General features: G+C 38.6%; 1 protein-coding gene across 4 annotated transcripts in view; it reads left to right on the top strand.

Moving 5' to 3' along the window:
* Window positions 1-13,101, top strand: part of tle2b (TLE family member 2, transcriptional corepressor b) — a 137,783-nt gene that overhangs the window by 23,442 nt on the left and 101,240 nt on the right. For all 4 annotated transcript variants that reach the window (XM_041791146.1, XM_041791150.1, XM_041791147.1 and 1 more), the window contains 2 exons: window positions 8,848-8,945; window positions 12,937-13,000. In XM_041791146.1, the coding sequence (XP_041647080.1) occupies window positions 8,848-8,945; window positions 12,937-13,000 (162 nt within the window). The remainder of the gene's footprint in view (window positions 1-8,847; window positions 8,946-12,936; window positions 13,001-13,101) is intronic.

Below are 13,101 nucleotides of genomic sequence, written 5' to 3' on the forward strand. Positions count from 1 at the left end.
GTTAGCCATGGGTGTGCGCAATTTTAAAATATTTGGTTAATAATCCCTACAATTATATGTTTATGGTTAACAAATCAATGTTTGAAACTCTGCATTGCTGCTTATTGATAATGAACGGACATAAAAGATGATAGGAACATTCAAATTTTAAATACGGTTTATTGAGGCAGCGAAAAACAGAGACAGATGGGTAAGAGGCTCTAACAAATAAATCAGTAATAATAGATAATACAGTACAGGATTTAAATTCCTTAGAACAGTTCAACAAGTCAAGACTTAAGACTTAACTTGGACTTGTGACCAAAGACTTAAGACTTGATTTGGACTCATGACCAAAGACTTGAGACTTGACTTGGACTTGCAAAAAATGACTTGTGTGCATCTCTGATCACTGTATCCTGATATCCTTGTCACATCCCCTGTATCATATTATATTGTGTCTCATCATATCATATCATATTTTACTGTATAGTGTCCTGTACATTTGTATCCTGTCATACGGTGTCGTATGGTACTGCATCATATCGTATCGTACCATATCATACATTCCATATCATATCATATCGTGTTCCTATCAGTGCTCATTTTTAAAACTATTTTTGATTTTATTCTCAGTCTTAGTCTGTAGATTAAATACATTGGCAAAATTAACACTGTGTCCTGTCTTATTGTTTTCTATTGTACCGTATCATGTTGTATTGTGTTGAACTGTAACATATCTAATCAAATTGTACAATTTCATATTGTTCTGAATCATATCACAGTGTATCGTATTGTATCATATTGTTTCGTATTATCCTGTCCTATCCTGTCCTATGGTATCCTATTCTACTGTATTGTATAACATTGTATTAAACCATATCATACTCTATAATATCATACTGTGTCACATCATATTGTACTGTATTGAACCGTATCCTGTTGTATTGTGTTGTATCATACTATATTGAACTGTATCGTTTTGTACTATATTGTACTTTATTGTACTGTATCGTATCATATCCTATTGTATCTTACTGTATCGCATCGCTTCGTCATTCCTAGCCTTACTCCACAACATAACATATTCAAAAAAACATTTATATAAAAAATTAGTTGGAAAACTAGGAGGAAAAAAGAATAGAAACTGGATTTGAATTTGAAGTTACTTATATCAGTTTTGAGAACTGCTGTTCATACCGTCTATTAGTTATAATTTATTAGAGTTGCCTCTTCTTCTTCCCTGTGGCTAACATTGTTGTTAAATTTTCAGCTGAAAATGATGTTGCTGCTGCTGGCTCACATTCCATTTATACACTTATGCAGCCCCTCTCTTTTTCCGTATTAAACACTGTACCTTTTTGATGATATGAGCTTGGGGCGTAGGGTTGTTAATGCAGCTGGAGGTGGAAGTTGTTCGGATAGTAGCTTGATTGTTCACATGTTGGCAAAAGTAGAAACTGCTAATATTAGCTGAACTACAGCTGCACTTTTAATTAGAAGTTCATGTTGAGTTAACTGATGCAAGTGAAGTGTTTTTGTTTCTTTAGAAGGTGTCTGTCATTGATTCCTACAGTCTCCATGTCTGCACGAACTCACCCAAAAGCACTCTTTGTATTCCTTAAATTAAAAAGTGTTACAGCAGAGATTCCAAATGTCTCTGTTTTATGGGTGTTGTAGAGTGGACAGTTTAATATAAACAAGAGAAACGTTATTGGTTTTGAAAAGAAAAACATATTAATGTTGATACTGACCAAGACCTGCATCTGTTTCCCAGTCTCAGTCTCTCTCATGCAGCCTTTGCCAGTGGTGGAAAAACATGCAGCTGCTTGAAGAGAAGACAGAGAGGCTGACAGGGAGACAGATGGAACCAGACTGACCTAATATTCTGACTGAATGTAAAAAAAGAGACAACAACTAAAAATAAGTCAGAGGGAAACAGCAAGATGGTTTCAAAATCTTTTGGAGGTGCCACATGGGATGAGGAGCAGTTGATGTTAAGGTTAAGAAGGTTATTTTAAAGCAGACCAAAAGTATTTTCAAACTTCTGATTCCTTTACCAGAAAAATAAAAGCAACTAAAACACTGACCAATAGACGGACAGGTGATGGTCAAAGCCAGTATGTCCCACCTCCACCCTGTTATGTGATACAGCATGATGGGCTTTAGCTGCCTCTCCCCTCCCTCCCCCTCTCCCCTTACCTCCCCCCTCACCAAAGATAATCCCTCCTAATTCTCTGCTGGCTCGTGCCAGCTTGACCAATTGTGATTGACTTTTTTCCGCAGGGTGTCTGTGGTGTGTGTGTTTGTTTGTGCACAAGTGACCCCTCCCTACCTCCTATCCCCCATTCCTCCCTCCTTCCCCTACCCCCTCCTCCACCTCCATCTCCTAGATTAACAGGATCAGTTTTGGGTTTCAGGATCCCCTCTGCTGGCTGCTATGGTGCTTACACTCACACACACCCTGCACTCACTTCTACGCATACACACATGAAAACACAGGCAGTAGGCTGTTTTTTTGGCCCTTCGTGATGCGCTTTTGGACCCCTAACAGTCTGAGCTGCCATCTGTCACCATACAGGAGATATCAAACACACACACACACTCCAATAACAAATGTTTGCTCTGGTCTGCATACGGCTCTGCTTGATGATGCCTCCATCTTTGTAAACAATGCACAAAGAAAGATTTTTATCCACTTATTAACATATAGCTCTGAATGGAGATCAAAACACAGTTCTACTGAGAAGTTAGGGATACAGGATATTATCAGAATGACACTGCTATCAGCACATATTAGCTATAATGTTAATTATTTTATTGGCAAATATGAAAATTTCTGAAAATATTTACAACCAATATATTGGTTGTAAATATCAAATGAGTTTGTGGATTTTAAGGCAGAACCGAAAGACCTACTTGAAGACTTTTTCTTTGTTTGTCCTAATTCCTTAAATCTTAGAGTGTGTTATAAGGACAGAAATGTTAGGTCTGAACCAAGTGTATACATTGGTATTATTATCGATGTTGGCTAAATTGTGTTTTGAAATATTGGCATTGTATGTTGGTAAAAATCCAAAATCATGCACCCCTACTGAAAGTTAGTAATGTTTCAGCTCATCAATACTGCTGCTGAGTATTGTTGGTTCTATTTCTTGTTTTTAAATTGCAAGTTGATTCACTTTGAATCAGATCACTGGTGTACAATCTTAAATAGACTAATAAGGTTTTGACTTCATTGTGATTATATTGAATTGCTACAGAAGAATTCTGTGGATCATTTGCTCGTTAGGATAACTCAATGTGCAGGTCAGGTTGAAGGCTGAATGTCTTTTTACCAAAGGAATAAAAGGAGGGAGTGAAATACAATTCATGATGCATAATAATTAGAGGTGCACTGATTGTAAAAATCAGAAACAATGCTGATCCCAAAGTTAAAGATAATTTTCCCTATGATTTTTGTTGGCCTCTTTTCAACAGAAAATAATACTTGGTTGACCCAAATAAGACCCACATATGACCAATCGATCTGTCAACAAAATCACTTGTTCCTGCCCATGCCATGTAATTTACAAGCATATATCAGACAACATGCATTCTGTATTCACCGCAGTGGAGTAAAGACATTGTCTTTTCACTCTTCTGCTCTCTGTAACAGACACTGATGCTGACGTGTACATTTTAATCAGATGATGAAGTGACTTCATATATGCTGACCGGTCTGGAAGATATCAGCCCTAGTTTTTTTTATGACTTCTTTTGTTGTAATGCTCCCTCAATGCCAGTATTTTCTCTCATCTTTGACTACAGAAACATAGCAGAGTTTGTCCAACAGGTCATGTCTTCTGCCATATGATGAATTTCTTCTCTTAGTCAGTGATTAAGTGTGCTAAATGCCAGCATTAAAATAATCTGAGACAAAAGATAAACATCTGCTACTGACATCTGTGCATGCCCAGATTATTTGCTCATGGCTGATGTTTGTTAAAATGGCCAATACTTGCCAATTCCAGAGTTAAACTGATGCATGTGTGCATCCCTGAAAAAGTTCTTTGCAAGCAGGGGATTCAAAAATGCAGTGTGTTCAACTGTCCTCTGGTCAAAAACCTCTGGCTGCTTTGGCAACATCCCCAAACTTTGTTGCAGATCTCAATAGTTAAAAATAGTAGTATGAAATGTGTTGGAACTGGCAGGATTATCTGACTAAAAAGGAGACATATAAAGATTACATTTTAATGTATTCAAGGCTTTTTTGAAATGCTCAGACTGAAGGCAAAGTAAAAACTCTTCATAATGTTTTCAAATGTCACATCAAGAAAAGGGAAATTAAGGTTTGATTAGAAACTTGAATAAGTACAGTTCATCTTAGAACACTGTCAAAAAACACACAGGCGTAGTTAGAGATATTTTTGTCCTTATCTGCACTTCTTAGTTTGCACTTAATGATATTATTTTATATTTGGCAGTATAGCTGTCCTGGGATCCTCCTGCCCTTTCATGAGGCTATGTAGAAAGCATCAACCAGAAACAGCACACCTTCCTGCTCTTCCTGTTCCTACAAGGAAAGCCTAGGGCAAGGAGAGAAGCAGCAAAAAAAAAAAAAAAAAAAAAAAACCAGAGCAGAGCAGGCCTAAGTGACAACAGAATGACACTAATAAAGTCAGATGCAGAGTAAAAGAGGAGCTGGGGTGGAGGAGCGTTGCTAAAAACTGATTAGCAGAAGGAGTAGCAAAGAGAAGCTAGAGCTGCTTAAAAAAGGCAGCACAAGTGGAATTAGCCAATCACGTGCTTAGAAGTGAATCAGCTGGCCATCAGCTGATGAGGGCTTGCGTGAGATCAGCAAATCTCAATTATATGGCAGTGCTTGATGCCTGAACTAATGCTATATGCTTGATTTATTTTTTTTCCCAGCTTTATAAGATTGATTTAAGTAATTGAATGACCCCTTTAACTTCCAAAAGTGACTACCAATCAGCTTGTAATCAGCTTGTGTCATTAGTATTACATTTTCGGCAAATATTTAAACCAAAACTCTGATCTATATTGTTGTCTAGTATTTCTGCCAAGTAACAGAGAAGTTTCTAAAGTGTTTTCAGATTTGTTAGCAATACCTAAAACAGTTTCAGTATAAAAATTAACAATCCCCATTCCTTAGCTGAGTTGCTTTTACCTGCTAATATTTTTCATTTCGCTTGGAGAATGTGTAACTTTGTCTGTGTGTGTACTGTTTCATTTCCTTTTTGCTCATAAGAAGTTTATTGCTCCAGGATCCATGAAACTCATTCAAGAACTGGCAAATCAAAAGAAAGAGATTCCTGAGTTTCAAGCCCAACAGATGAAAGAAATTCAAATCTCTCTCATCAGCGCACCACAGAGGTCGCCATGTTGACACCGATGGCTGCCATGCGCAGATCTCTTGTATAATCCTGATCTGTGACTATGGGCTTTGTTATATGACTTAGTGCTGCTGATGTAACTCGCCAGAAGTACTGTCTGAATGTGTCCGCAGGAGTGTGGGTCTGTGTGTTCATGGCAGCAGATGGTGAGAGCAGTATTAGCACAGACCGATGGACGGAGCACAGTGTGGAGCGACCAAGCTGTGTTGATTACAGCTAACGCTCTCCCTCTCTCTCTCTCTCTCTCTCTCTCTCTCTCTCACTCACTCTCAGTCTTCTTCCCATCCCCTTGGTGTCAGACGGATGAATGGCTGGCTATCTCTCTCAGTCAGCAGCCACGCCGCTCTTTCATCATCCGTCTCTCTGCTCGTTCTTTCATTCCTCTGTGAGGATGTCAGTCTATCACTTCCTCCATCCCACGCTCCATCCATCCATCCTTCTGTCTGACAGACGACTATCTATCTCTCTTCCACCTCTTTTCTGCTCTCGTCAGTCCACCCTACCTCTCCCTCCCGCTGAGGGTTTGTGTGGTCTCTGCGTACTCGTGTATGTGCAGCAGGGTGTGTTTGTTTGTTTGTGCGTTTTTTCAATACGCTCATGGCTCTTTTGGTGTGTTTGTGTGTCTGCATGTGCCAGATCACTATCCAGCCCTCCTCCCCTCCCCCTGCTGAGTGTGTGTGGTGTGAATCAAGGTCAGCAGGGATCTGTTGGCAGACACCCACCCATCCCATCCATCCCACCCCCTCCCTCCCACACACACAAACACACATCAAGAAGGTCTGCGTGTGCTCTGCCTATCCAGCCATCTAGATGTCCCTGCCTCAGCTCAGTTTAGCATGGTACGGCTCGGCTTGTGGATTAATTACCGGGGAACCCACCGCGTCTCTGACCTCCACCGTCGGACTAATTGAAATCTAATTGAATTGTGCTTGTCTAGACTAATGAAGCACCGCCACTGAAACCGCCAATCTTTTAGCCATAGCTGTGGGCCGGTAGCCACCCTGCAGCACTGCACCATCCTCTCATTTTGGATGGATGGACTTGAGGAAAAGACGGATATGTAAACAGATGACGAAGTGGGTAGATGGCTGGATCATAAGTTGTTTTTGGTAGTTAAATTACTTTTTTCAAGATTATATTTTATCATCTCCAACAGCAAAGTGATCATGGACACATCAAAGCATCAAAATCCGAATGAAAATTTTTTATAAGTATCCTGAAATACTGTGATTTTTTTTTTTCAAAACCTTAATAAAAACTTTTCTACTTTGTAGTTTCAAATGAAGTACAAAACTTGTAAAAAGATACTTCAAAACTGTGTTTTGGCTACAAAAAAAAAAGTCCTTTCATTGTCATCCACCTTATGGTATCAAATGGAATTTTTTCCTCATATTCTAATCTCATAATGCTTCAAGAAAGCTTAACTTACATGCTACAATAAGAAATACTTATGGCCTTTTCTTTTCTATGCTGTCACATTCTTATTCCACAAATGTGCAGCTAATGAAACAGGTTAGAAATTGTAGATACAATGAAGTCCTAAAATGTATGAAGAAGGTCATGAAAAAGCTATTTAAAAGTTACATTTCATGTCAGATTTTGCATATACATATACCCTGCTATAGCTACATACAAGCTAATTGCTCCATTGGAAGCCATTGTTACCAGCTTGCAGTACAGCTAAACAGTACTAATAGCTACTACAAACTCATGCTGAGGCCGGTCAAAGAGCAAAAACATCTTTTCTGCCAAGAAAAGCTTTCGGTGCAGTTTTTTGCCGCTTATTTTATGAAGAAATGTGGTCAAGTGTGGCTGCTGTAATGCCTACATCCGAGCTAATTCCTGGCCACCGTTGTTTACTGGCTTGCTGTACAAGTAAACCCCATCCGTAACGACCACCTTGTTCACTGAGTGGTCATAGGCATGCATATACGTACAAGAAGTAGTATCTAAAATGTTTTTTGTTTTGCCATGTTTTTGTTAGAAGTGTTTAAAAAAACACATCCTGCATTCAGTCGTCATGAATCTCTTGTGTGGAAAAAGTAAAATGGAGAGATTTTCAGTCATTAACAGTAACAGTATAGATAAGATCAGTCTTTTCACTGTTGGTTCTGTTTGAGTTTGACAACCCCAGTGAGTCATTGGAATTCATTTTGGCCCCTTTCATAAACAGCAAAGTAATCCATCAATAAATAAAACCCTTATTGGAGCTTTAATTTTGATTACCATGAACTTAACTATTCAGGCTAATATTCTCTCATTTTTGTTTCCTTGCTGTTTAACTTTATAGATTACAGTCAGAAAAAATTGCCTGACAATTAAGAGTCAAGGATCAGTCTCTTTTGTCCTTAACTTTGGGCTTTGGCTCGTTGCATTTTTGAAAGCTGAATGCGTCATTTTAGCGTGGGATGGAGGTGAGACGTCCTTATTTGTGCATGAACAGCATCAGCACACTCTGTCAGAGGAAGTAGAGGTGGGAGGAGGAGGAGGAGGAGGAGGAGGAGGTTGAATCTAGACAGGATAGTGTGAACCTCAATACGCCTGTTGAGGCTGACTTCTGACAGGTGAGAAGAAGTGTCAGAGACACCTGGCAGTCTGAATCCTCCCAAGGGTAACAGTGGGAGTCCCACAGCAAAGAAAAAAAAAAAAAAAACAGGTGAATCAAAAATGGAGAAGAATGCAGAATCTAAGTTGTCTTCTTGCATAAAAATCTCCCAAGAGAATGAAATGTTTTTTTAGGCTGTAGATTTTTCTGACTACAAACATAAACAACTACAACATCCAAAAACATCTACAGTGTCCTTGTTTCTAAAACTTCATGAAGACCACAGAGGAAGAGGAAGGATGTCGAAAGTGCTTTAAACAGACAGGGAGACGGTGGGTGGTGGACCCCAGGGAGCTGCTTGTTTTGTTGGGCCTTCTTTAGCTCTTAGCAGGTGAGAGACACTGCGGTGATTCCCTATAACTTTTTCATTTGACGTTTCCTCCCTTCTCAGCTCTTTGTAGACTGGAATACATTAGTAACCTGACAGAGTGAAGAAGATGCTAATGTGGGAGAGAGAGGGAAGAGAGGAAGAGGAAAGGAAGAAAGGATGGGGTAGAGGAGGGAAGTAGGCAGAGTCATTAGAGGAGGAGGAGAACAGAGAGAGAGGACACGGCTTTATAGTGTGGGAAGGGGAAGTGACCTTCCCTCTCACTTTCATCTTGGCTTTTTTCTCCCCTCGCTTTGCTCCCTGACACACACAACACACACACATGCACACACGTACTGCACATAACTGCACTCACATACACACACTTGCATTTCTGCAGCATACAGGTGCACATGCGACTACAATACAGTGCATTTTCTAAAGCTATAACACAGACACGTCCATACATACATACATATTCCCCCTCACATACCCACTTAACAGACACACACCTCTGTTCCCGTGTTTCATCCTTCTCTCTTCTCTCTCTCTCTCTGCAGGTCCCCTTGCAGCCTGGCCAGTCTTTTAAATTCACAGTCCTGGAAACTCTGGACCGAATCAAGGAGGAATTCCAGTTCCTCCAGGCGCAGTATCACAGGTAAACATTACAGACATGACACATACATGAACACATGAATGCATATGCATACAGAAATATTTATAATAGGAAGATCATCACAAACTGTGAGGGGGTCACCAGATGCCTTAAAAACTAAGATTATTTTCAAATTGTTTATTTTACCTGTTTTTTTACGAAAATTATTGCACAGAGTTAGTTAGGTGTAAAACAAAACAGGGTCATTTTGTGAGCTCTATGCAGAAATCAAAGTAATGCTAACAAGGCTGCCTAGAGATTTGGCCAGACCCCTGACAATCCCAGAGAATGGACTCTAGAGAGTATCGGCACCTTTTCTGCCCATTTCTGCCCCTTTGAAGCCAATATTGTCACTATTTGACTCTTTTACCACTTTCTATGCCTGTTTTTGCCACTTTAACCCACTATTGCCACTTTTCACATAGTTTTTTTCATCTTTTATCTCATTTTTGCCACTTTTAACCCATTCTACTACTTTAAAAATCTACTTTTACCACTTTTTCCAGCATTTTTTTGGGCGATTTTTTTTACCCATTTTAGCCATTTTTAACTCATTTTGATTTTGTTTTTAAGAAAAGGGATTTACATTTAAAATGGCTTTATACCGTGGGTATTCAGCCCTCCCCTTTATCCCCCCTCATGGCTGGCCTTGTCTGCACATGACTACTCTTTAATGTGCACAGCTGTGTCCAACCAGCCTCAGTACAGTGGGGGTCCCCAGTATCTGGCACTATATTTTGGGAGTCGCTGACAAAAAATTTGAGAACCACTGCACTAAACAGCAAACACATACCAATGATTGATGTAATGTATATGCTAGTAAAATTTAAAACAAAATTATTCATTTCTCAGTTTATGGGTGTCAGTGTTAATGCTTGGCTTTGAGGCTGTTAGGATGTTAAGGAAAACTTTTAGAGCCAGGATACATTCAATGAAATTACATTTAAATTCAGTTGGCTTTGTTAGCATGGAAAACATCATCAGTTTCATTGCCAAAGCAATACACACATTTAAAATGATACTGATGACAGGAAAAAGTTCTATAATTGGTATCAAAAAGCTGGGCTAAACTCTGAATTATGGTTAAAAAAATGTAAAAATTCTATTATAAATCATTTTTTAACAATATGTCTCTCTCCTCTGCTCCACATCTGTCTGTAACAGACACTAACACATGCCTCTCTTGAGGCGCTTACATGACTTAATGAAATGTTTTTGTCTACTGGTAATTTAAACAGTTAGCAGTGATAGAGGCATGGGATATGACATATAGCTCTTTCTCTCTGCTGTGTGCCTCCATGCAGCGGACAGAAAGAGGCACATCTCCAGCATTTGTCTTAAAAATGTCAAAACTTCCTTCATGTCTGTGCAGAGGTGTGGGTGTGTTTCTATCTTCTTCAGAGTGCAACTTGGGGTGTTTGCATGGTCTTAAAATGTATTAAAAGTTGATAAGTCAATTTAGCAAAAATTAAGGATTTTAAAAAGTATTAAGTATGTAAGACCACCAGGTCTTAAATTTTATAGCTGTTTCCGTTTTCTATATTTGTCAAAAGAGCTTGCAGGTTATTTTTTCTGCTTTTGTTTATACTTTTACACAAGTGATTCTGTTGGGACTCCACCAGATCCAGTGTCAGCTGACACTGGCCCATAGAGCTATCAGTACACTTTTAAAGCTCTACTACTACTACTAGTTAACTTTGTCAAATGATGTGTGCATGTAAATGATGGGTAAATGGAAGTTTTCTGAGAAGCAGTTTTGAGTGTTGGTGCTTGGGATTGGGATGATACTAATATTTCACAGGAATGTGCATGCAAGTGCCAACTGCCTAGTATAATACTTGCACAGTGTCTGTTAATGTTAGCCCTACTAGTATCTCAAAGAAAGCTTAGTTTGCATACTACAATAACAAATACTATCTGCAGTTTCTCTACTCTTTTGTCTCATTTTTATTTTATAATCTGCACAAAACATGCACACAACTGTGTCACCAATGTAACTGGTTAAATTAAAGATGCCATGGGGTCTTAAAAATACATTGAGAGGGTTTTGAAAAAGGTCTGAAAAATTATTAAATTTAATGTCAAGTTTGCTGTATATACCCTGGCAACTGCTGTGAAACAATCAAGAAATAGCTTCACCTTTCTCTTATCGCCACTCTTTTCTAGCATCAGGCACTTTCTCTTGTTTGATTGCCCATCGCTTCATGCTGTCCCTCTGTCTGTTCATGGCAACTGTGGGTTGAAAATAATGACAGAATGAATGAAAACTGTACTCCTCATTGTAGGGAAACCTAAAAAATACATGGAAAAAATGCACTGTGAGTCCACTTAAGGCTTTTGTACTTCAGCTTTTTGCCATTTTTTTTCTTGTTAAACTTTCACCCCAACTGGAAATACCTCAACACATGCTTGGGTCCTGACACACCAGTTGAGAACCACATTTAAAGTAAGCCGTATCAAAAAATTTATAAACTATCAAAAACCTTTAACAACCTCACCTGAATCAGAACAAAATATCAGATCAACAAAACAAATCTCAACAGAATCTTTGAAATTAAACAGGTCTCCTCTTTTCATGCTGCTTCAGTTTTGTTGGTGTCATGCCTTCATGCGACAGCATATCACTGAACACAACACAATTATGTTTTTTTGTCTTTCTGGTATGGAAAAAACTGCAATCTGTGTCTTATCTTATTTCACCATAATAAACCTGCAGTATAATTTTTTATCTATGGCTGGTGGAGATTAAACTGCTGGCATAAAGTTGTATTACAACTTTTTTCCTGGCACACATCAAAAGATGACTCCACCAGTCACTTTCCACATTTTTCAGTATCATATATTCTATATAATAAATGTATAAATATGAACATAGATACATTGCAGTTCAGTTCTGTAAAATTCAGTGCTTGGTTTATTTATGAATTGGTTGCTGTTGCTGTCATACAGTTAACCTCACCTAAATCTAAATGTTGTTTGGTTCAGCAGCCTCTTACTGCAAAGACATTTCTATTTTGTCTGAAATTGATTAAACTAAACAAACATATTTACATTGTATCTGAAAAAATCTAATTCAGCTTCATACTGTTGCCATTACATTTAATCACTGTAAAGCAGAATATTAAAACAAATGAATAAATAAAATGCAATTTACATCTCAGTCCATTTGGCTTAATATCACTGATGGACACGTTACCATAGAGCTGACCAGTCATGACCTTGGCCTAGAGAGAGATGAACCATCATAGGTTTAAGCATCCAGCCCCTTTCTCACATCTGAACAGCCTGCTGAGATACAGAAACACCACTTAACAGCTGAGCAATGTACCTGTTATTTTCACTTATAATGTTGACATTATCAGTGGCAACAGCACTGTAAAAATTTTAGAAAATTACCTGCAGGATGGAAAAGTGTGTGTTTTTAAACAAACTATCTGATTTCTGTCATGGTTGATCTCACCTTTTTGCTGTACTGACTTGATAAGTGCCTGTTAAAGTCATTTTTTCCCAGCTTAACTAGATAGTCTGATTAAGTTTAGAGAATTACATATGGAGAATTATCTGTACACTCTGAAGCCTTTCAATTAGGGACATTCAAAGAAGCTTGCATTTAAATAGTTTTGACTGTATGTTATCTGTTGTAGACTAAAACAGATTCTTTAGTGGTTTCAATGAAGCCTGCTACAGTACTCCACTCACACTGATGTGCACATAATGTATACTACAGACACACTCTCACGTCCTGTAGTATGATGAATTAGAGTGGTGACTAAGACAAGCCTGCTTTCCACGAAGGTGATATCTTCAGTGTCACTCTCAGCAGTAATCGGTTGCCCGAGTGTGTGGCTAAGAATAAATTTTGGTATCCTTTGGCAGACTTAAACTATGTTTGACCCCAGCAAAATCCAAGTCCTGCGGAAATTCTAATTCATTTCAGTCAATGCAAATACGCTATTTAATCCGGGACTGTGTGTCCTTTCTTGTCCTTGTGCAGCCTGAAGCTGGAGTGTGAGAAGCTGGCGAGTGAGAAGACAGAGATGCAGAGGCACTACATCATGGTGAGTTCAGTCAGAACTTTACAGCTACAGTTCAATCTATTTAAGTCAAAACTGAAATAAAACATTTGTCAGGGGACTTTATCTGTTTTGTTTTTCTTTTT

Source organism: Cheilinus undulatus, linkage group 7, assembly GCF_018320785.1.
Source record: "Cheilinus undulatus linkage group 7, ASM1832078v1, whole genome shotgun sequence".
NCBI classification, from domain to species: Eukaryota; Metazoa; Chordata; class Actinopteri; order Labriformes; family Labridae; genus Cheilinus; species Cheilinus undulatus.